The 23426-nt window shown below is 37.1% G+C and overlaps 1 protein-coding gene across 6 annotated transcripts in view; it reads right to left on the bottom strand.

Moving 5' to 3' along the window:
• Csmd3 (CUB and Sushi multiple domains 3) overlaps nt 1-23426 on the bottom strand; it is a 1154880-nt gene that overhangs the window by 404313 nt on the left and 727141 nt on the right. For all 6 annotated transcript variants that reach the window (XM_028867965.2, XM_028867960.2, XM_028867959.2 and 3 more), the window contains 2 exons: nt 18607-18933; nt 15690-15884 (listed from right to left, as the gene is read on the bottom strand). In XM_028867965.2, coding sequence (XP_028723798.1) covers nt 15690-15884; nt 18607-18933 — 522 coding nt within the window. The remainder of the gene's footprint in view (nt 1-15689; nt 15885-18606; nt 18934-23426) is intronic.

Genomic DNA, 23426 nt, shown 5'->3' on the forward strand with positions numbered 1-23426 from the left:
ACTCTCTCAAGACTCCCAAAAGTTGCTTGCATTCTTCTCCCATTTCTCAGTTATTATTGTATTTCTTTTTAGGTCTTTGATGGGACTGAACACTAACAGTTATAGTTACAATCTTCTTGTGTCTTAGCTAGAACATATTAAGTATTAGATTTAGGTTCTTTAGGATAGGACACCTTTTGGAATAATCATTGTAACATGTCATTTACCTATGTTTTAGACTTCTCTGTATTTTAGTATTTTAGTACATGTCTCTTGTTGTTTCTTTTGGTTGTAGTTCCATCTTGTCTAGGTCATTATTCCTTATTCCTCCTGGACAATATTTGATAATCATTCCTATTGTATATAGTTTTGTATTAGGTTAGAACTTTCTTATTTAGATAAAAGGGGGAGATGTAGTGGGTAGCTGTTCCAGCTTTGACCTGGAAGTACTACCCCTAGTGAGGGTTCTGGTAACTGCCACACCTACCTATGACCTGCCCCTGGGGTGTGGCTGAGACAGGAGCCCTTAAGACCCTAGATCTTGATGTGCCTGGCCTTTTTGTTCCTCATGGTCCTGGATGCTGGACGGCAGACCAAGTCAGAGTTCTCCAGAGAACCCTGCTGGACTGCACCTCACCTCTCCTGGATCCCATAACCAACCCCTTTACTGGCTGTAAGTTACCCCAAAATAGATCTCCTTTTTAACTATGTGGAGTTGCCTTGTTAATTCCCCACAATAGGGATGAGAACATGGGGGAAAGGGATAGTCTAGTTGGGGGAGGGACAGAGCTGTAGAGCAATGAAAGAGGAGGGAGCCATTATGGGGTTAGGGAGAAACCTGGTGGTAGGGAAATTCCCAGGAGCCCACAAGGATGAACCAGCTAAGACTCCAAGCAATAGTGGACAGGGTGCCTGGACTGGCTATCTACTGTAATCAGATTGATGATTTTCCTAATTGTCATCATAGGGCCTTCTTCTAGTAGCTGATGGAAGCAAATGCAGAGATCCACAGCAAAGCACTGAGCTGAGCTTCTGGAGTCCAGTCGAAGAAATCGAAGCAAGATCATGATGGGGAAACCCACAGAGACAGTTCACCTGAGCTAGTGGGATCTCAGGGACTCTGGATTGAATGCTGGGGAACCTGCATGGGAGCAAACTAGGCCCTCTGAATGATGGTGACAGTTGTGTGGCTTGGGCAGTTGGTGGGGCCCTGATGGTGGGACCAGAATTTCACCATAGTGAATGAACTGGCTTTTTGGACTATTCCTTATTGAAGGATACCTTGCTTAGCCTTGATGCAGTGGGGAGGGGCTTGGTCCTGCCTCAATTTAATATGCCAGCCTTTGTTGACTCTCCATGGGAAGTCTTACCCTTTCTAAGGAGTGTATGGGTGGGCTGCAGTGGGCAAAGCAGGACGAGAGGATTGGGGAGGAACTGTGGTTGGTGTGTAAATTGAAAAACACAACTTTTAAGATTTAAAAAAAAAAGCAGACTAAGCAGGCCATGAGGACAAAGTTAGTAAACAGCACCTCCATGGCCTCTGCATCAGCTCCTGCCTCCAGGTTCCTGCCTTGTCTGAGTTTCTGCCAAATAAACCTTTTCCTCCACATCTGGCTTTTGGTCATAGTATTTCATCACAATGGTAACTCTAATCAGGACAGTGAGTGTGTGTAACATCAAATACACCCATACATACATGCATGCATGCATGCATACATACACACATAAAGTAGAGTTCTTTTTCATAGGAATCATTATTATCACAGACTATGTTAAAGCTTTAATGTGGGTAGAAAGAAGATGTAAATAGTGAGGAAAATAGAGTGGTAGGATATGTAGCCCTTTGTGAAATGGTTTTATGTGAAGTCAAATATTAGCCAATAGCCATTACATCACCAACAGTAGGACAGACTTTCTGTTGGGGTCTTCCTTGTTTCTAAGTGTGTAAACTAAGAAGCTAGTAACTTAAAATAATTCCCAAATTTTACAAAAACCAAAATAGCTGAGTTATACTTGACTTGGGGAAACTTCAGTCTGAGGAAGTGTTAGACAGCCGTGGCCTGCCTCCTGTGACCTGCAGCAACGTTTACTTTAGAAAGCAAGAGTTATTCTCTCTCCCTTTGAGATACAAATCTCCTCACAGTCAATCAGACTCCCACAATTTTCACAACCCAGGAATTATGCCTCTCCTCTTGAACCTCATCGAAAGCCCTTTGCATAATCTCTGTGGGAGGGTAGGAAACAATGTCATTAAGGTCCAGTTTGGGAACACAAGCGGGCTAATCACACTGGGCATCTTTCTGTTTACCTTCCCCCGGCAGTTTTTTTTTTATTTTTTTTATTTTTTTAAGATTTATTTATTTATTATGTACACAGAAGAGGGTCTCATTACAGATGGTTGTGAGCCACCATGTGGGTGCTGGGAATTGAACTCAGGACCTCTGGAAGAGCAGTCGGTGCTCTTAACCTCTGAGCCATCTCTCCAGCCCCTCCCCCCACACCCCGGCAGTTTTTTTTACAAGTTCACACACCAGTGCTTTAGAATCTTCTGGAACACTTTACTTCAATCTTACCTCTCTATCATGATGAGCCCCAAGAGCCTTACAAAATGGAGTTAGAGAATGTTTACTTATTAAAAGTAATTTTGGTTTTCTCTCTTTTCTAGTTTTAAAGTTGGAGAAATTTCATAGAATATATCATATGATAGGAATCATGGGCCCAAGTAATTATAGAGACTAGACTCAAATTAAAATCTTTAAATTATAAGTTAGGAACCACTTCCATTTTAAGTTTACAAAATTAACTTTCTAAGAAAAACATTTATTTAGGAAATACTTACTGTCTTTAGCTTTAGTAGAGATAGAGATTAATGGAAATTGAGGTTAGGCCATTCTGTTCAAAGGTCTTTAATATAAGGTGAAGCTTCTAAACACCATGCTAACAACTTTATTGTAATCATTTCCATTCATTTATTAATAAATGGGATTCTGTCTGCTACGTTTGATAATTTACTATATTCTAAAACTTTTTAAAAGAAAATCTGCAATCATGTATCTGCCCTCCATAGACATATAAAATTTAAAGTTTTATTTTATTATTTTTACTTGTGTGTGTGTATGTTTGTGTGAGTGAATACCACGTGTAAGTGGGAGCCTACAGAGACCAGAAGACAGCATCCAAACCAATAGACATTTGTGAGCAGCCTGACACTGGTGTTTGAATATGTACTTAGATTCTCTGAAAGAGCATCTAGTGCTGTTAACCAATGGGCTGTCTTTCCAGTTTTGAGAGAATGTATACAAGTTAGGTAGATGTAATAAACATATACATGCTTGAATTCAGAGGGAGAATCTTTATTTACAAGGGCAATAAGGCAATGTTCCAGAGAAAGGAAAGAAAACTTCCTGCAGGGGAGGTTGACCAAGGATCGTTTAAAGCAAATGCAGAGGAAAGAGAGCAGGAAATGAAAAATACTAATGTGAGTGGAGAAAAGTGAACAACACTGTGCTTTCTAGTTCATGAGAAGAAAAAGTTCATGTGAATTTGTGGGGTTTCTTTTGGAGGAATGTTGTGGAATATTATTTTAAGATGTGTTACATTTGTTCATGTGGAGTATCTGTTTAATGATGCAAAGATGTTTTATGTTGCATTTGTTTAACACTGTGAAGCTGTGTTACTTTGCCTTTCTAAAACATCTGATTGGTCTAGTAAAGAGCTAAATGTTCAATAGCTATGCAGGAGAGAGAGATAGGTGGGGCTGCAAGGCAGAGAATAAATAGGAGAAGAAGAAGTGTGAGGAGCAAGAAAAAGGAGAAGGAGAGGGTGACATTAGACATCAGCCACCCAGCAACACAGCAAACCACATAGTAAGGAAAGAAAGAAATATAGAATAGAGAAAGGTAAAAGCTCAAATGCAAAAGGTAGATGAGATAATTTAAGAAAAGCTGGCTAGAAACAACCCAAACTAAGGCTGGGAATTCATAAGTAGGAATAAGTCTCCATGAATTTATTTGGGAGCTGGGTGTTGGGCTGCCAAAGAGCAAAGAGTACAAACCAACTAACTACAGAGATGCAAGTATTTTAAAATTGGTGGGTACCTAGGAAACTTGTTAAAATATCGATTTACAGAACACAATTCTAGTGTTGTATACAGATCCTAAATTCACAATGTTAACAAGAAGGCCCACCGTGGTCCTACAGGTTATTTTATTGTTTAGACACTGCAGACCCCATGAAAATACAAATGAGGAAACATATGAGTGTGTCTCTACATCAGTAGAGTGCTATCTCTCTCTAGTTTCTGAAAAGTAAAGGACTATTGTCACATAAATGAGAACTCTCCTCCATAGGCTCATCGTTTTGAGCCCTTGGTCCCCAGTTGTTGCTGCTGTTTGGGAAGTCTAGAGAACCATGTTGAAGAATAATTCATTGAGGACAGCTTTTAGGTTCCATAGTCTGGCCCTACTTCATTTTCTCTTGGACTATTGACTGTCAGTTAGTCCTCAAGCTCCAAATCTTGTCTCTTCCTTGCCACAATGAACTGTTTCCCATCCCTTCTGAATTGTAAGCCAGAATGAACCTTTTCTTCCCTTAAAATGATTTTGTCAGGGTGTTTTATCACACGAACAGAAAAGCCACTAATGCAGGGTATGATTTGGATATATTAGTAAGCTGCAACTTGTTACCTATACTTTTCCTATTCTGCAGCAATGAAAACAGGATGTGAGAAATACAAGAGAGATCTAGTTAATTACTCCAATTGAATTTTTATAATAAAATCCATTATAAATGATTTGCATTCAATTATTGGTTCAAGTCTTTATTTTTACTACAAAGGTACACACTCCAAATACCTAATATACTTGAAGACCTACATGACTCTCTACTCTTCAGATAGAATTCAGATAAAAATCTCAATAACAGTTCTGAGGAATTAGAAATTTCACAGCAGGAGGTGATGTCAGTAGATAAGTCATACTTGAGTGCTCATAAGAAAATTGGAGATGTAAAGCTGAGTTTTGATCACAGGTTTAGCAACAATGAATTTTTTTTAAAAAGCAAGCATTCCAGCATTTGGCCAGAGAGTTGATCCTTCTGTAGAGAAGTGCCTGAAAAACTCAACATCTCACACAGACTGATGCCCTCATTTTCCTTCTTTTCTTCAATTTGCTTTATATTTGTAGCTGTGGTAAATGATCATTAGATATATCTAACATATGCACATTGGATGATGATTCAATGAAATTAAAGAACATTCACATTTAAAACTATCATTAAAATGATGAAACTGTGTTCACAGAAATAGAAATTTGAGTGTCCCTGAAACTTGAATATTAATTCCACTTCTCCTTCAGTTGTCATGTTTCTTCTATTCCTTTTTCAAGCTTAGGCTATCAAAAACTAGGAGATAAACTCGGTGGATGGCTAATATGTATTTCCTGATGCTAGTCCTCCAGCTGAAACTCAGTATAATATACACATATAGATAAAAAAGGGATTCTTCCTTTGAGATAAATATGTGCATGTGTGAACAGACATTGTATTAGAATTACAAATCAGTTCTGATATATGCATCAAGTTGTTACTCTAATTGCTTCTTCAAAAGAACTCTCTGCACAGAGAATGTCATGTCTGTGCAGAAGGGCTTCCTTTCCTCTGAGGCTGATTGAAATTCGGGAGAAACCCCTTATCTTCATTGAGGAAGTTCATCAGGCATGCAAGTCCCGCCTTGTTTCCACACAGTTCTCTAGGGACTCCGGTTCCAACCTATTCATTCTAAAAATTTTCTCAGATATCTCACTAGGGAGTAGGAGGGAACATAAACCAGAGTAATTCAGGGAGAGCTATTCTGAGGGCAAGGCAGTTTTTGCTTGAGTAAGCATTTTATGGAGCATTCTGAAATCATTAGAGCAAATACAAAGCATGGTTTCATTCTCACTTTTTTTTTCCTGACTTCTTCAAATATGCACTGTCAAGCCTCCTTCTTCTTAAAAAGAAAGAAAGAAAGAAAGAAAGAAAGAAAGAAAGAAAGAAAGAAAGAAAGAAAGAAAGAAAGAAAGAAAGAAAGAAAGAAAAAACAACTTGGGAATATATTCTTTCTGACTACTTTGAATATTTTTTATTAAAAATGATTCATTTTACTTCCGAACCCTTCAATTTCTTTTATCTACTCATCTAAGACACTTCCCTGGGTAGTGTAGAGAACTGTGTTGTGTGTTGGTGGGGTGCACTTGCTAATCTCTGTCTCACTCCTGAAGTAGAGAATTGGCAACCACTTGCACATTTTTATCCTCTAGCTTTCCATTGTAGAAAAAGTTAAGGCAAGTACCTAGTAGATCATGCTCCAGTAGTCCCCTTTTGGCATTGGTGGTGGTACCAAGTATTAAAAATGCTTGCTGTCACATTAGAAGAATCAATGAGTCTTTTGTAAAGTCAAAGAATTAGGAGAGAGTTCTTTCAATACTTGATTTCCCAATGGAGTAAACTCAACCATTTCTGGGTACTGCTCTGCTCCCAGCTCATATGATAAATTTGTGATCCCTTCTTGTATTTCCTTTATTAAGAAGCCAATCCCAGGCACCTACTTTGGTACTTGGCTGATGCAGAAAGCACTGTGTTGGAACTACAGGTCTGTTGCTGGAGGGCTTCTCTCCAGGTTCCCCAAGCCCCGCAGTCCCACAGTCCACGTATAAAATAATCACTCAGACGCTTATATCACTTATAAACTGTATGGCCGTGGCAGGCTTCTTGCTAACTGTTCTTTTATCTTAAATTAACCCATTTTTATAAATCTATACCTTGCCACGTGGCTGGTGGCTTACCGGCGTCTTTACATGCTGCTTCTCCTGGCGGTGGCTGCAGTGTCTCTCCCCTCTTCTTCCTGTTTCCCCAATTCTCCTCTCTCTTTGTCCCGCCTATACTTCCTGCCTGGTCACTGGCCATCAGTGTTTTATTTATATAGAGTAATATCCACAGCACAGGTCTCTGTCTCTAGCTCACCAGCTATTTATAATTTTCTTTCCCCTGTTCATTAGTCATGGAAGACATACCTATCAGTGAGTTGAGTGAATCAGGAAATATATACTTAGCAATTGCAGTCTTTCTTTCATATATATATCTCCATATTCTCCATGAGCAAGTCGCCTGAAGTGCTTGCGTTCCATTGGGATTATGGATGAAAAAATTACTATCCACTCTACTATATGGGAGTGAATGAAAACCTCAATACCCCATGAACCTAACAGCTACAAACAGAAAAAAAAAAGTATCAACTTCTCTTTCTTCCCTAACTTCAGCTAAAATGGGCTGAGAGTGAAGTGACTGAACTTGTCATCCAGAGAGAAGAGTTAACTTACATATCCTACATGTGGTCTCTAGAACTCAATTGTCCCTGGAGGAACTTAACATATGTTTTTTGCTTTAGCTATTGTTACTCATTAGGAAGCTCCAAACATTGGCTTCAGTTCTTCATATTCACATGCTAGTATTGTTTTTCCCATTAGAAAGCCTTCAAAGACCGTATTGTTTGAAATTATTATGAGACTCAACAAGAGGCAACTTTCCATTCAGTCAGTTTTAACTTAGCATCTTAATTAAATTACTAGCTTTGAGGCAAGATAATTATGCAACTTTTCCAATATATTTCATTAAATGAAATCCTCTTTATCTATAAAGAAGCTCAGTGAATATTTTATGCCCTAATCATATTCAAGAACATGACCATGTAACCGGAAAGGCCAATATGCCATTTTTATTTTTCCTGGGAGCTTGCTTTAGATTAAAGAGGGCACTACCGACTACTTTGTAATTGGTAGAGGCTACTAGCATTAGGGAGGAAATACATATGCTCGGAGTCTTAAGAAATCCAGACAAAACATTTTATGAAGAAATACATAGGCTCAGATGAAATGAGAAATAATCTTCTTCTAAATTTAAACTACAGACCTCAATATGTGCATGGATTTTTTTTTTTTTTTTAGGAAAACACAAGAATGTTGCAAAGAGAACTCAGAGATATCAGTACAAAAGTGTTATATAAAGTGAGATACTGCATAAATATCATTAATGAAGTTAACTAAACAATAAAATATTCAAGACGGTCCTAGGATATAACCAATCAAGGATAAGGGCAGAGGTGAAAAATGAGAAAAGGAAGTAAAAGTGTGCCACACTAATATATTTGATTCAGTGAAATTTAGTTTTTAGCTTTATCTAACATAAAGATTTATATAAAATAATAATTCAGTCATTGAGACAATTTGACTTTTTAATCATTGTCTTGGTTTGGTTTCTATTACTGTGATAGAACACCATAATGAATAGCAGCTTGGGAAGGGAAGTGTTTATTTCTGCTTAGAGTTCCACATCACAGTCTGGCAAAGGAAATCAGGCAAGGAACTCAAAACAGGAACCCAGAGCCAGAAATTGAACATGGGGTCATGGGCAAGTGCTGCATATAATTTCTTATATGATCTTTAACCATCTGCCCAGCCATGGCATTTCCACGGTGAGCTGATCCTTCCCATAATTAATCATCAATCAATAAAAGAACTGGGGGCATTTTCTCAATTGAGATTCCCTTTTCCCAAATGATTCTAACTTGGGTCAAGGTGACATAAAACTAGCCAGAACTGATTTACAGAACATACATTTCAGATTGTATATAGTATATTATGTAATATAATAGTATAATTACAATTGTATAATATATTATTAATATCTAACCAAATGCTCATTTTTTCCTTCCACAAATAAACTCCTACCTGTTTCTGACATCCTGACTGTGATTCTATAACACTCCTTATTTTTTTTGTTTTTTGTTTTTTGTTTTTTTGAGACAAGGTTTCTCTGTGTAGCTTTGCGCCTTTCCTGGAACTCACTTGGTAGCCCAGGCTGGCCTCGAACTCACAGAGATCCACCTGGCTCTGCCTCCCGAGTGCTGGGATTAAAGGTGTGGGCCACCACTGCCCGGTTTTAATTTTTTTTTTTTTGTTTTGTTTTGTTTTTTGAGACAGGGTTTCTCTGTGTAGCTTTGCGCCTTTTCCTGGAACTCACTTGGTAGCCCAGGCTGACCTCGAACTCACAGAGATCCGCCTGGCTCTGCCTCCCGAGTGCTGGGATTAAAGGCGTGTGCCACCACCGCCCGGCAACACTCCTTATTTTTTAAATTGACATTAAACAATGAATATAAATCCTCATACCAAGTAAGTGTTACCTTCCATGCTTGCAACTGAGACATAACTAATTTACATCCAACTGCCTTGCTTTTTTAAAGCGAAAACTCACTGTTTGACACCTTGAGGAGAACTTTCTTGTTGAATTCTATGTCAAATATACCTGCTGGTTTATTACTGGAAAGTATAGAAGCAAGCATTTAGAAAGTCGGATTACAGCTCAGAAGGTAGCTTGAAGAGATCTGTCAAAACCTTTATCTCTTTTTTTAAAAACGTATAATTTCATGTAGTAAGGAAGAGACTGATTCCACACAGCATCCCACAGGACAGCATCTCAAATGGTAACACTATAACTCCCGATGAATTCATCATCCTATGGGTCAGAGCAGAGCAGTGTGTGTGTACAACTTTAAGACTGATCTTTCAGGTAAGGCAGGAATTTGGAGCACATAGAAGAGCATATGAAATAGAAGGGAAAAAAAGCTAATTAAAGGAGCAATTGTGTAATGATGGGGGAGGAAGAGAAACATAAATTGATGATGATGATCATCTGAAGTTGTACTTGAATACAGGGGTGGCTTCGAGAAATATCTGTGAAGTTTGCCACTGCTATATAAAATGTTCACACCTCAAATCAAAGAAAATCAATATCAAATTTTCTTGCTCATCAATGATTTTTTTATACCTTTCATATGATTTCTGAGTTTGCCTAGATCATATTAGACAACCGAGCCATCTAACAGCTAAATTGTTAGGAAAATTGTAGAGACATGTGATTTGAAAAAAAAAAAACAATAAAAAGAAATATACTGTCAATAGGAACTTGTAGGAAGGACCATGGCATAGAAACAGCAGTTTGAGGAGAACATACAGTGAAGGATAGTATATCCAGCTGAATTCCTGATGCTAGATGACTTGTCACCCAAGAAATCTTCTCAAAAATGAGAACCATTAGAAACTTTTGAACAACTCATCTGGAAAATGGTTTTTAGGAAAGTGCAAGGGAAAGGCAGCTTCTTGAGATACTAGAATACTTTCTCATGAAAGGATTGAGGGTAGTCATGATAGATGATTAATCTGAACTTTCCTGTTAGCCCAACACATTCCTCAGGGGATTAGTTGCTACTGATGAATTTCCAGTTAAATGTCTAGGGAACCCCTAGTTCAGGTCATTTGTTTTTAGGGTGATGGCTTTCTTCTAGTGCTCAGTAATAGTGCTTTCTGTTAGCACTATTGTCACTGTTGTTTAGGATATTAGTTTGGTTAAGTAGAAAAATATTTATTTATATTGATGGCTGCCCCTATTTAAAGTAACTGAATTCAATTTCTTTAATTTCAGCAAAGTGCCAGGTAGTGGTGGCGCATGCCTTTAATCCCAGCACTGGGAAGGCAGAGGCAGGTAGATCTCTGTGAGTTCGAGGCCCGCCTGGTCTAAAGTGTAAGATCCAGGAAAGGTGCAAAGCTACACAAACACAAAGAGACCCTGTTTCAAAAAAAAAAAAACAAACAAACAAACAAACAAAAAAAAAACACCAAAAACCAAAAACAACAACAACAACAAAAAAAACCAACCAAACAAAAAGATGGTAATTTCAGCAAAGTGATTAATCCAATTTTTATTATTTTTCTAATCTGGTAGATGTCTGAAGTTACTTTTTTTTTTTTTTTTTTTTTTGAAACAGGGTTTCTCTGAGTAGTTTTGGTGCCTGGCCTGGATCTCACTATATAGATGATGCTGGCCTTGAACTTACAGAGATCCACCTGGCTCTGCTTTCTGAGTACTGGGATTAAAGGCATGCACCACTGGTCCCCGGCTGAAGTTATTCTTTCTACATCCACACTGTATATGAATTTTGATTGTGCCTCACATGTTTCAAAGTTATCATCTACTGACAGTTGGCTTTACTACCCCAGTGAGTAAAATTCTCTGACAACTTAAGCACATTAGAAGCAGTCAAATTCATGGAAAGTGTTGGATGTCTACTATTAATCAAGATAAAGGACAAAGAGGTTGGAGGGGCAAACAGACCTGGGATAAATAACTACAGATCAATCCCTAAGACAAAACAGACTCACAAATTTAGTAACATAAGTGGAAGCTGAAACAAAACAAGATACATGACACTGTGTGAGGACAAAGGTTGATGATAAGATCATGTAAGTTATAGGTAATACACAAACATGTTTAAGTAGACGATGAGGGAGATGTCATTGAATCCATCAAGATGGTAAGATAAAGGAGTTTCCCACAGTCCAGGATGGAAATATCTCTGGTAAGTGAACTATTTCTTATAACTTTCTTTCCATATGGCAGTACTGCTCACAGAAAATAATCTCAGTGACTGCATCATATGATGTTCTGCAGGATGATTAAAAGATTCCAGAATTCAGAGTTTAGGGAAAGTTGTAAGGGTATTACTTGCCACAATGGAGGGAAACCAGTATCTATTGTTCCTTTTCAAAGAGAGTCGAGAGAAAGTAACCTCCTACCCTTGACTGAAGGGACCTAAAATTATACACTCAGATGAAGTATAATTTGAATGCAACTGTATCGTGCCCCTTTTTATCCATCTCCAAAGTTTGGGCTGCTGGAAGGAACTTTGGCATGCATGATACAGGTGTGCCTGATAATGACCCCAGAAGCTCTTATAAGGAGTTCTGTTCAGAGAAAAGAAAAGAGAGAGAGAGAGAGAGACTTCTATTATGAAAAGAAAGAAGCAATGTTGTAGCATATTAATGAGAGAGCTTCATGTCAGAGGGCTGAATGTAGTGATGAAATCAATAGACCAGTACCGGCTCGCCCTGTGTAGAGTAGGAACGAAGATGCACATGGGAGCAGCGGGAATTACAGGAAAAGTGGAAAGGCCATGAAAGCAGCTGTTATGAGTGAGAAATTGAAGAGGAGAGAAGATGAGGAGGTGGGGTAAGTTTCCTTTGTAACTCGTTATGACATCCCCTATTCAGTTCCACAAAGCACCCTTTATTAAGCCAATGTCACATCTTAATGGCATTGGGACACCTCTGTGGTACAGGTAACATGCAGAGGTTTACCCTAGCTAGAACCAGTTATATGCAGGGTACACTGTCAATACAGATTAAAAATCATTGATTGCTGCTTAATGAAGATGAGTGTTTCTAGAATTTAAAGTGAACTGACTTCAATGGCAATTATGGAAACAAGTGTATTTTGTTTCCCCTTAGCAGATGTGTAAATCGCAAGGCTTACACATCTAGTCAATTCTCATCATGATGAGACTGGATAAACCCATTTCATGTTAAAAAGTGCAAGTTTTCATTAAGGCCAAACTCAACCTTAGTTAATTCAGTAGCAATGAACAGACGTTCATGGAATAAAAGGTAGATGCTAAATATTTCTCACAATCATATTCAAACTACTAGAAATTAATCCATGTTCATTTGTGGGGAATGCATTATGATACCCTTTTCTATTTTGGTCTGATAATCCTTATTCAAGGACTATGGAAGATCAAAGATTTCCTAGGTTGGCAGACTGTCAGTCATGTAAAGGACACTGTGCTGCCAGGATGCTTGAACTTTTAGGCAGCTGTGGCAGGGATGGGCTGGGGGAAGAATTTACCTTGAAGTAGGTGGGAGCCCCATGTTGTTTAATCAAATGAACTTTTCTTCTTCCATAAGATTTCCATAATCATTAAAAATTTTATAATTACTAAATAATTATATATTTCTTATTATAGTATATAGAAATCCATATTTGTGAATAACTTTAAAATACATTCATTTTATTTGCACTGGTCATGTGAAGAGAATAAAATGTACACAGAACATGTAAGCTGCTGTGGGATGTCTTTCTGTACACTGTGAATATGTGTTGCTATGATTGGTTAATAAAGAAGCTGCTCTGGCCTATGGCAAGTCAGGGTATAGCCAGGAAGGAAATCAAAAAAAGTGAGACAGGAAAAAGAAAGGAGAGGAGAGGGCCACGCCAGCCATCACCCAAGGAGAAGCAAGATGCCAGCGGACTGGTAACACCACAGCCACATGGCAACTTATAGATTAATAGAAATGGGTTAAGTTATAATAGCTAGCTAGCAAGAAGCTGGCCATAGGCCATGAAGTTGGTAATTAATATTAAGCCTCTGAATGATTACTTTATAAGTGGCTGAGGTACTGTGGGGCAGGGCAGGACCAGAGGGATGCAGGACAATAGGGCCAGGCGGGACCTGAGAAACCTTCCAGCTAAATAAGCATGCCCTTATTTTATTCTACATTATATGTTCGCTTTGAAGGTAATGGAAAAAAAAAACAACTTTAAAATGTTAAACATTTTTTCAGAAGGCTATGCTAGTATACTAAATGATTAGTCATATTGAAAAATAACAAAAATTATATCAAAATAAACACTATATAAAGAACAAAAAAGGACATTTTTTCCACAGGAATGTTGCTTCCACACATTGTTTTCCAAGTAAATAAGATTGCCTGGGTAGCAAGCTGGGAGATGGATTTCTTTTCTTTCTTTCTTTGTTTTTTAATTTTTATTTTGTTTTATTTATTTCTTAAGGAAAATTTGATTCTTCACACATTCTTAGGCTTTTTAAAAATCATCATTGTGTAGAATTTGGTAATTTGGAACTAGGAATAGGAAAATCATGATAGATCTCAATTAGGAACTTGTCTCCAAAGTTAGGTGGGGTGTGATAGCAGTAAGCCTGTTTGATTAGGAAACCAACTTCAAGTGCAGCCCTGGAGATGGGCAACCTTGCAAGGTCACAGTGCTCCTGGTCGATGTTGATTCTGCCTTCTTTGGTTTCCTCTTTGACCTGCGAATGTTCCCACTGTGGTGTTGAAAACACAACTAGGAAGGGCAGCCGGCTGCAGGCTTGTTGTTTCATTCAAGGAGAAAGAAATAGTCTCCTTCAGAAAATTCATAAAGCATCTCTTTGAGATATTTGGAGAGCTTAATGGTCTGTGCCAAATTAGAGTTCAGCACACTGTGCCTTACTTTGAAAAAAATAAATAGCATCCATTTTTCACAGGTAGTGGAAAATTGCCTTCTAGAATTAGCAGTGATTCATAAAATTATTTGTTGTTATGATTTCATTAGTTTTAGCTCCCTGTGTAGTTAGGCGTCAATCAACTTTAAAATCAATGCCCTAGTTAAGCAAATAAGGCAATGGGATTCAGCAGTTATCAGGAAGTGTTTTGTGTCTACCCACTGAGACTTGAAAACAACATCCAGACAGACAGAGAAACCAGCTCAGATCATGCCACTGCTAACTGAAATAGCTGCTCACCAAGCCCCAGGATAATCCTGATCCCACTTAGCACTGTGCAAATGTGTTGAAGCTGATGAAAGTAGTAATGTATAGGTAATGATTCTATCTTTTAACTTAAAGAATACATCAGATTATCTCAAATCAGCAGATACAAATGAGAAATAAAAAATATATATATTCAGTTGGAGCACATGTAAGAGAGGAGGGAAAAGAAGAGAAAATATTTTAAAGATATGTCCAAAACTCTGGATTTTATATGCATGTGCTTGTGTGTGTTTGTGTGTGCATGTATGTACATGTGTGCATGTGCGAGTGTGTGTGTGTGTGCATCTACTTGTCTCTGTCTCTAGAGTACCAGGATTACAAGCATGTGCCACTATGCCTGTAACTCTTACATGAGTTCTAGAGATTCAATTAAGGTCCTCACATCTACAAAGCAAGCCCGTTATTTGCTAAAAATTCTGCCCAACACAAAAGCTATTATCATTAGCACCTGGAAGAAGCACAATAAATCACCAATGGTCCCAGTGGGTTGTTTTAGAGTATTTCATGGTTCTAGTTCATCTATATTATTTTATATATTAATTAAATATATACTCTTAGAGAGTTGCCTGGAAAGAGGAACTTTGAACATTTGTTTTCATTGCAGCAATTATAAATAAAGCTTACAACCCTGAACACACACTTCTGTGGAGTCTACATTAATACATTATATATGTTTGAATATGTTATATATCTGCATATATTTCAATGTGTGTATGTATAAGTAGACACAGTACTAAATGTTTTTGCCTCTGTCTTCTTGAAAAACAAAATAATTGAATAACCAGACAGCTATCACTACAAAGTTTACCCATTTTAAAATATGAATGTTTTAACATAAACTTACTTGCAATTTTGTTAGTCAATTTTTGAAAAGTGAATAACTATAAATAATTATTAAGCACCAAGAAAAATGCGATGGAACATATAATGGATAACTATGATCTTATATGGCTTGCTAAGCATAACTGTAATGGCCAAAAACAAGTTTATACAAGCTACCAGGCTTGCTATTTATTAATATTCATATTTAGGAAGACTCAAAAAAGTGTTCTTATATGAGTCTAAAAAAATTTAACACCAAAGAAAGCATAATTCAGTCCCATGCATGCACAATATGTAGCTTAAGTCATTGAGATGACTGCGGCAACAGTTCTCATGGAATAGCACACTTCTTGCTATGCTCTGCAGAGTGTACTGTGGTGGAGTTTCCCTTGCCTGTCACCATTGCACTTACCTCCACATCTCGGAATTGGTCCACTCCACATTACTTTTCCATCCATGAGAATACATGTAATTGTTTCTGTCCCCTGGGTCTTAATAAATCCTTCCTCACAAATAACGGAAATGGAACTTCCTAATTGAAAATTGTCTCCAAACCGACGGGCGTTGATGGGTATTCCTGGATCAGGGCACTCATTATGGCCAAATGCTGCACCATGACAAGAAAACATGAGCAGTATTAGAAAGACATTTCCACATGAGTGTAAAATAATGTATAATAACTGTGAGTGTTTCAGCAGGTAATTTATACAGTATGACTTAAACAAATTAAAAATGAAAATTTTAATTTTGTCTAGTTGCAGTGATAATTAGGATAAATGAATACAGAAATCACCAATATAACTTGTTCTGATTACTATTAACTTGAATTTTAACAGGTTTATGTTATCTCCCTTTAAAATTCTGTAACTCATCTGCCAGGAATGGAGAAGAAGGTTACTGGGAGGATTAAAGGAAGATTTCAGTAGAGTAAAAATATAAGGCAATTATTTTACAGCTTTCCATAGCTGTATGACCTTTCCTTTTGGCTATCTCAGAAAAGAGACTTAACTCTTTAATGACCGTATCCTAGGCACAGAGATGTGATATCATCTCATTTAATACTTACAGGGGCCTGATGAGGAAAACATCACCATGAAGAGAAACGTCAGATTTGAAAGAGTCATGTAGCTTGCCTCTAGTCATAGAAATCTGAGTTTAATAAGACTGCAATGTATGCTCAAGTTTTGGAATTTAAAATGTTCTCCATGCCTTTTATATCATTGGCCATTTTGCTCATGTCTCTTGATCTTAGAGTTACCCCTGTATTTTATCTTGTTTCTTTTAGGATGTCTACTTAGCAAAAAAGAGAACTGTAGTGATAATCTGTTTATTTAAACAAATAATAGATTATTTGGAGTTACCCAAACTTTTCTCTCTATTAATCTATGGAGCCATACATGTATTAGCAAATTTTATATTACTATAATGGAAGTAGAAGAATATTTCTGTGAAGACAAAGCATCATGGTTTATAAGCATAAGTCATATTTATGAAGCTTTTATAATTTGATATTAGAATTGTTCATCACGAATGCAGGCAACTGCTTTATGTTTTCCTACTAATTACCATTTCTATGTTGTTCCCAATTTGTATTATTTTATTTTAATTTTTATCCTAAATTACACAAAAGAAATTAAGGAAAGTTCTAAAATACATAAATATATTATATGTTAATTTATTTGAATGACTGTTATGTCGTATAACCTACAAATTCTTAACTCTTAAAGAAATAATATTTAAAAATTGATAAAAAATATGTTTTAAGTTCAACTTTTGGTCTTGCTGCTTTAGTATATAATATTCAAGTAGATTTGTTCAGAAGCAATGAATTGAAGTAGAAAATATTAAACATATGAATTTGTATATAACTAAGTAAGTTATTTACTATAGAAACAGAATGGATATGACATCTGAAAAGATCATAGGCATTGATTAAAAGCATCATGCAATTAATACAAACTAAAAACTATAGTTAAACATACATGCATTCACTTTCTACATAGAAATTTTTGAAGAATTTTCAGTTAAATCCCGTTTTAGATAGTCTTTATGACACATATCACAGTAATTGAATATAAATGACATGCAGTTATACACTGCAAATAGATTCTATGTGTGATGCCTTACACAATTATGGTCACACCCAAAGGACAGGGACTGCACTTTATTTTTCATTGACAAAACTCAGTGCCACTTAGATTCAGGTGGGATGAAAGGAGAAATTTTCTCTAAAGGTGGTTCTGGTATTTAGAGACTAAATTCTATTGAGACAGAGAAGTTTCCCATTAACCCAGCAGGTTAGACAGCATCTAACACAGAGGGGATGATTCAGGAGAAAGCACTTAACATTAGCAGCGGTTCCTGGCTTCTGACAAAACACTCACACAAGAAAATACTTAGATGTAAGTATTTTTAAGCCAAGAAGTTTTCTCTTTTATGGGATTGAATCTTTTGCCACTGTCATAAAGATTTTCAGATGAATCATACTCATCTTATCTTTTAAAAATACACACCGGAATATGGCTGATATATAAAATCTAAGAGAAAAACATATCTGGAACCTAGGAAAATATAATACACACCAAAACAATATTAAGTGATCTAGCCAAAAAGCTAGCTAGTGGTTATTGAGCTCTTGCTAGATTCACATGCTGTCTGCTAAATTAATTCAATCTATACTTTATTCAGAATTACTCTTATATTTGTCCAAAGTGCTTTTATATTTACAGATACATGGATCATGTACAAAATCTACAAATGTAGTATTGAAGACAAGACTTGAAGTTGTACTGTCTGGCTTTATGGCTGACACTTTGAAACAGTGAACTATTTTTCCTCATAGTCAGCTGAAGGGTCTTCCCGCAGAATTAGTGATTCTTTCTCTCAAGCACTCTTATAGCAAGAAGAGCTGTTCTTTGGAATTAGAATTGTGTGCTGTGATTAAATGATCTCCATGAGCTCCTGGATAGCAAAAGAAAACTTATTTTCTTCTTCTTTTTTTTTAAATTAAAAAAACTGATAAACAAGTAGCAGCAAAATCTGGTCTAAATTTATGGTCAATCTTAATAGAACAACCTAATGTATCAACTGATGCAGTTAAAACATTGAAATGGATTTCCTTCAAATGGGGCCTTTCAAAGAGAAATGACACAGAGAGTAGAATGCAGTTGGTTATTAAGAGATACAAAGCAATCATTGGCAAAACTAGGTTGACAGCTTTCCAAATATCCTTATCATTGAAACAAGGGGGCTGGTTTGTATGACTGCCTTTCAGTCCTCTACAAAAATGCCACAGAGATAAACAAGCAAGCACACAACAAAGCCCTTACTGTTGTAGGTGATGTTGAAGCCGCGTCCTGACATAGAGTGGTCAGCTTGAAATTCCAGTCGCAGAATGTGGCTGTTACTTGTGAGGTGAGAAGGCACCTCAGCCCCAGTAAAGGTCCCCAGAATGGGGGAATCGGGCGAGTCGCCATCTTTAACAGCAAGGAAGTCAAATTGGGATTCCAGATCAAAGTCATTGAATGAAAGGTGAATCCGGCTCCCTGGGTCAGAGATTATTGTCCAAATGCAATTTAAATTATTTCCATAACCTTCAGGGTAATCGGGGGAAAGGACTGTTCCCATCGGTGCAGTGAAGTTAGAGAGGCAAGGAACTGTTAAAAGTAAATAAAAAACAAAGAGAAGTTTACAAACAGTAAATATTAAAAAGCAATATCTGGTTATATTTTTATGGTAGTCTACAATTATAATGATCAATGAGCGATCAGGAACACATCAAATAATCTAAGTTACCTTATAAAAGAGAAAGGAAAAGCTACCATTTTTGCCTTGAAAATTTGTTGTCTTCCTTTACTGAAGAGTGAATTCAGGGTTTTGTGCAAGGGTCACGTTGTCAACGTACACACACCAACTCCATTTTACATATGAGCAAAGCCAGCTCATACTTCCCATGAACTTACGGCTAGGTGCTTGGCTGTGCGCACATTCGTAATTTAAATAAAAGCCTCATGGTATTTGTTTATTGTGCTTTCAGACAGTTCTCTTTCTGTAGCCTGAGTTATCTAGAACTCATTCCCAGACTGGACAAAGCGTTCTTATAATTGTTGCTACTTCAGCATTCCAAGACAGCTCTAGGCAGGAATCACTGCACCCAACTCAGTGACACTTCATTTTTCTTTTTAGCCTGTTTCTGTTAGAATAGGCCATAGCTTTTATCTATGCACTTATGAAAAATTTACATAAGTACCCATGGAAACACTCAGGTTAATACAATGGTTGAGGAGAGAAACATTTTGTGAATAATCTCAGAGTTAAGTTTCTAAAGCTTACAGAACATCAGTAAAGGGTGTGGAAATGGATTTTATCCCTGTAGGGCCCTTGGGGTCCTGACAGTTCATGACAGAAATAAGGAGGCCAGTTAGTAGTAGTAATAATAGCCAACAGCTGTCACCGGTGGGAAAGACCAGAAGGACAAGTCAAGAAAATCAGCTACTCTACAGAACACATAGTCCTGTTTCCTTTCCCAAGCTGAAAACATCTGATTGAAGTTTAGAAAGCAGAGGAAGGATAAGGAAGAGAAAAAAAATTACTCAAAGGAAATTGATGCTAAGATATTGATATAGTTTTTTCCAGTGCTATTAAATACCTTTAACAAAATTCAGTTCATACAAATTCTATTTGTAACACATACGCACTACGCACACACACACATGCAGACACTCACATACGCATTTATTGTTTATACATATAAAGTCTCTATATAGAAGTAGATATATGTTACATATACGTGTATTCGCATGTGCAGTGTGTTTGTAGGTATAGTTTTGAGACAGTTTCTCAGTATGTAGACCAGGATGGCCCAGATTTATTCACCTTTCAGCTTCAGTCCAAATGTTTAAATCAGAGATGTGCACTGCTACAGTTGGTTCGTTACAAGTCATAAATGAAAATTTAAATTGACTACACATAATCAGATTGATCATTTAAACCCTCAACACCCTTCATTTTTGTCTACATAAAGTTTTAAATTAACATTTAGAATTGTATTTTAAAATTCAATTCAGTGATGGCTGGCTGTCTTTTGATTATTTCCTGGGGATATTTTTAATGAGTTCATAAAGAAAATGAACTTGAAGCTTCAAAATAGTTTGTAGATTTTCTCAAGTTATATTAATTTGTAGTGAACTACAAAAGGCTATATTAAAGAACACAGAACTGTGAAAGCAGAGAATACTGGGATTATTTACACTCTTTAGTTTCATAAGGAAAATAACACCTTATTACTGTTTCTTCTACTTATGGTGAGTGAAGATTTCGGATATGGCTGTCATATATTTGCTTATTCACTTTGTTGGGAGTATCCACGCATGAATTCTGATTATTTATGTTCATGTAGTCTTAAGTCATAATACCCATGTGACGGTTTGAAAGGTAGTTTTTCTCATAGGCTCATCCTTTTGAATGCTTGGTCCCCAGTTAGAAGAACTGTTTGGGAAGGATTGGGAAATGTAGCCTTGTTGGTCTTGGTGTGGCCTTGTTGGAGTAGGTGTGTCAGTAAAGGTGAGTTTTGAGGTTTCAAAAGCCCATGCCCGACTCTGTATCTCTGTCTGCCTGCAATCTACTGCTCCAGCCCCATGCCTGTCTGTATCCTGCCATTATGACGAGAGACTAAGTATCTAATACAGTAAGCAAGCCCCTAATTAAATGCTTTCTTTTATAAGAATTGCCTTGGTCACGGTGTCTCTTCACATCACTAGAACAGTAACTAAGGCAACCTGTAAAGCACATTGCTCACTTATTTTGTTTTTTATAACATTTAATATTAGGAATTTATTAGTTAAAATAATATTTTGGTTACCTACATTTGATTATATACTAAAAGATCTCACAATGTATGTAATTCCATCACTTCTTTAAAAGTATTTTGCATTTTTATTTCCTATCTGGAATGACTTTAGAAGCTATAAAATGACAGTCACAGGTCAATGTGGCTGAGCCACATTGCAAACAAGTGTGCTTTTCTTCTTCCCATGCTGTGGAATCATATTTTCAAAGCCTATTTCACATTTGAGGATACAAGACTATGAAAAAAAAAAGTCCCCTACCCCTTTTTTTGTGATACTTAATATGGAGCTTAATATGAAGCATGTTAGAGCCTCAAACATACAATCTTCCTCCCTTCCCTTCCAAGTGCAGGGATTTGCCTTGTATGTCGTATTCTCCAATCTTTTCCACTTTCAGTTATTCTTCAAGAATTTCATGTATGTATACAATGTAATATGATAGTATCGACCCTCCCTTTTACCTTCCCAACTTCCCAGGGATCTGCCTCCAACCTGTCCATCTTCAAGTTTCATGTCCTTTTTTTCTTTTCTTCTCCTCCTCCCTCTGTCTCTTTCTCTCTTTCACAACCCACTGAGTCTAATTACTGTTTCCCATACCTATATAGGTGTGAGGCCATCAAAGGGAGTATGAGTATCCACTGGCTAATTCCCAACAAAAGAATGAGTCTTCCTCTCCAAAGCGCAATCAACTGCTTATGGTTCCTCAGTTAGGAGCAGGACCTTGTGCACGTCTGGGTCATTCATGCAGGCATTTGGGCTGGATTGACCTTAGACAGGTTTTGTTTGTAACCACGGCCTTTGTGAGATCATGAGTGCAGTTATCAAGCTCTGTCCAGAGGAGAGTACTTCGAAGCACTCCTCCCTACTCTCTGGCTCATTCATTCTTTCTTTTTTCCTTTTTAGCTTTTATAGTGATGATCCCTTTTATTTATTACAAATCAATTTTATTAGTAATATAGTACATGGAAAAATAAGTGAAAGTGTCTGGATATAGTGAATTATTATGAGAGACAGAAAACATTTCTATTTAACTCGTTATTATATAGCCTGAGGACGGAACAGTCAAATGCTGTTTGTAATTTTTGTGTGTGAGACAAAAAGGCTGTTTTTGACACAAACATCTATTTTACCAGACTGAAATAAAGTACATTGATAGGTAACTTTGACTGAAAACAGCTGACTGATACATAAAAGGAAGTTCTACTAATATTGATTGAGTATAAAAATACCCAGGAGGATAAACAGAGGTAAAGGACAAGGAAGACAGTTGTTTGGCTCGAACTGTTTGGGGGGCACCCAGGCAGGGGGATTTGGATCTGTGCTTGGTGCATGGACAGGCTTCTGGGAATCCAGTGCCTGTGGTGTGGCACCTTGCACAGCCTTGGTGCTGTGGGAAGGGGCTCAGACCTGCCTAGGCTCAGTGTGCTGGGCTCTGCTGACTCCCCATGGGAGACCTCGATTTGGGAGATGTGGGGATGCAGGGTGGCTTGGGAAAGAGGGCTGGGGCGGGGTGAGAGGAAGAAGAAGGGGGGTCTGTGGATAGCATGAGGAGTGAGTAGAAAATTTCTTAATAAAGAAAAAAAAGAAATATAATCTCAGTATTACTTCCACCATATTATACTGTCATTGTTTAGATATTTGTCGTATAGATACTGACTAGTAGAAGACTGGGTTAGGGCTACAACAATTTCCTGCTGGTATTGTTGTCAACTAGATTCTCAGTTGAGTTTTGAAATGTACTAGTAGTTATTATCACTCATTCTTTCAATCCCTATCTCTTGAAAAGTTAATTTGCTCCATTTCCTTGCCATTTCCATATCTGGAGCACATAGAGACTATTGCCTTCTCTTCTCTTATACTCTGCTGAATCCTGAGACCTTTAGTTCTATAGTTATAATAAAATGACAACTAAATTAGTAACAAATAAAGGTGTTTGGTTTCTTTTACTATAAAGCTTCATTTACACATTTAGAGAAGTTCAAGTTGCCACCTCCTGAGATAAATGATCTACATATGGATCAGGAACTGTCCAAGCTCACAAACCCCATTGAAATTCAAGGAGATGGGCAGATTTTCATAATGTACATTGTGTACATGGCTTTATAGGTATAGTGCAAAATTTAAGCAATTTTATCAGGTCCACTGTCATGTTCCCAGAGGAAGTGCTTTTAGTTGTTTCATTAAAATTACAAGGTAATTGTGTATTATTCATAAATTGATATAATGTATTTACAGTCAGAAAATTTTCCATAAGGTTTTTCTTTTTTAAATTTTAAGACTCTCTTTTTACTGTTTATCTGGAT

The sequence above is a fragment of the Peromyscus leucopus genome, chromosome 20 (assembly GCF_004664715.2).
Source record: "Peromyscus leucopus breed LL Stock chromosome 20, UCI_PerLeu_2.1, whole genome shotgun sequence".
Classification (NCBI taxonomy): domain Eukaryota; kingdom Metazoa; phylum Chordata; class Mammalia; order Rodentia; family Cricetidae; genus Peromyscus; species Peromyscus leucopus.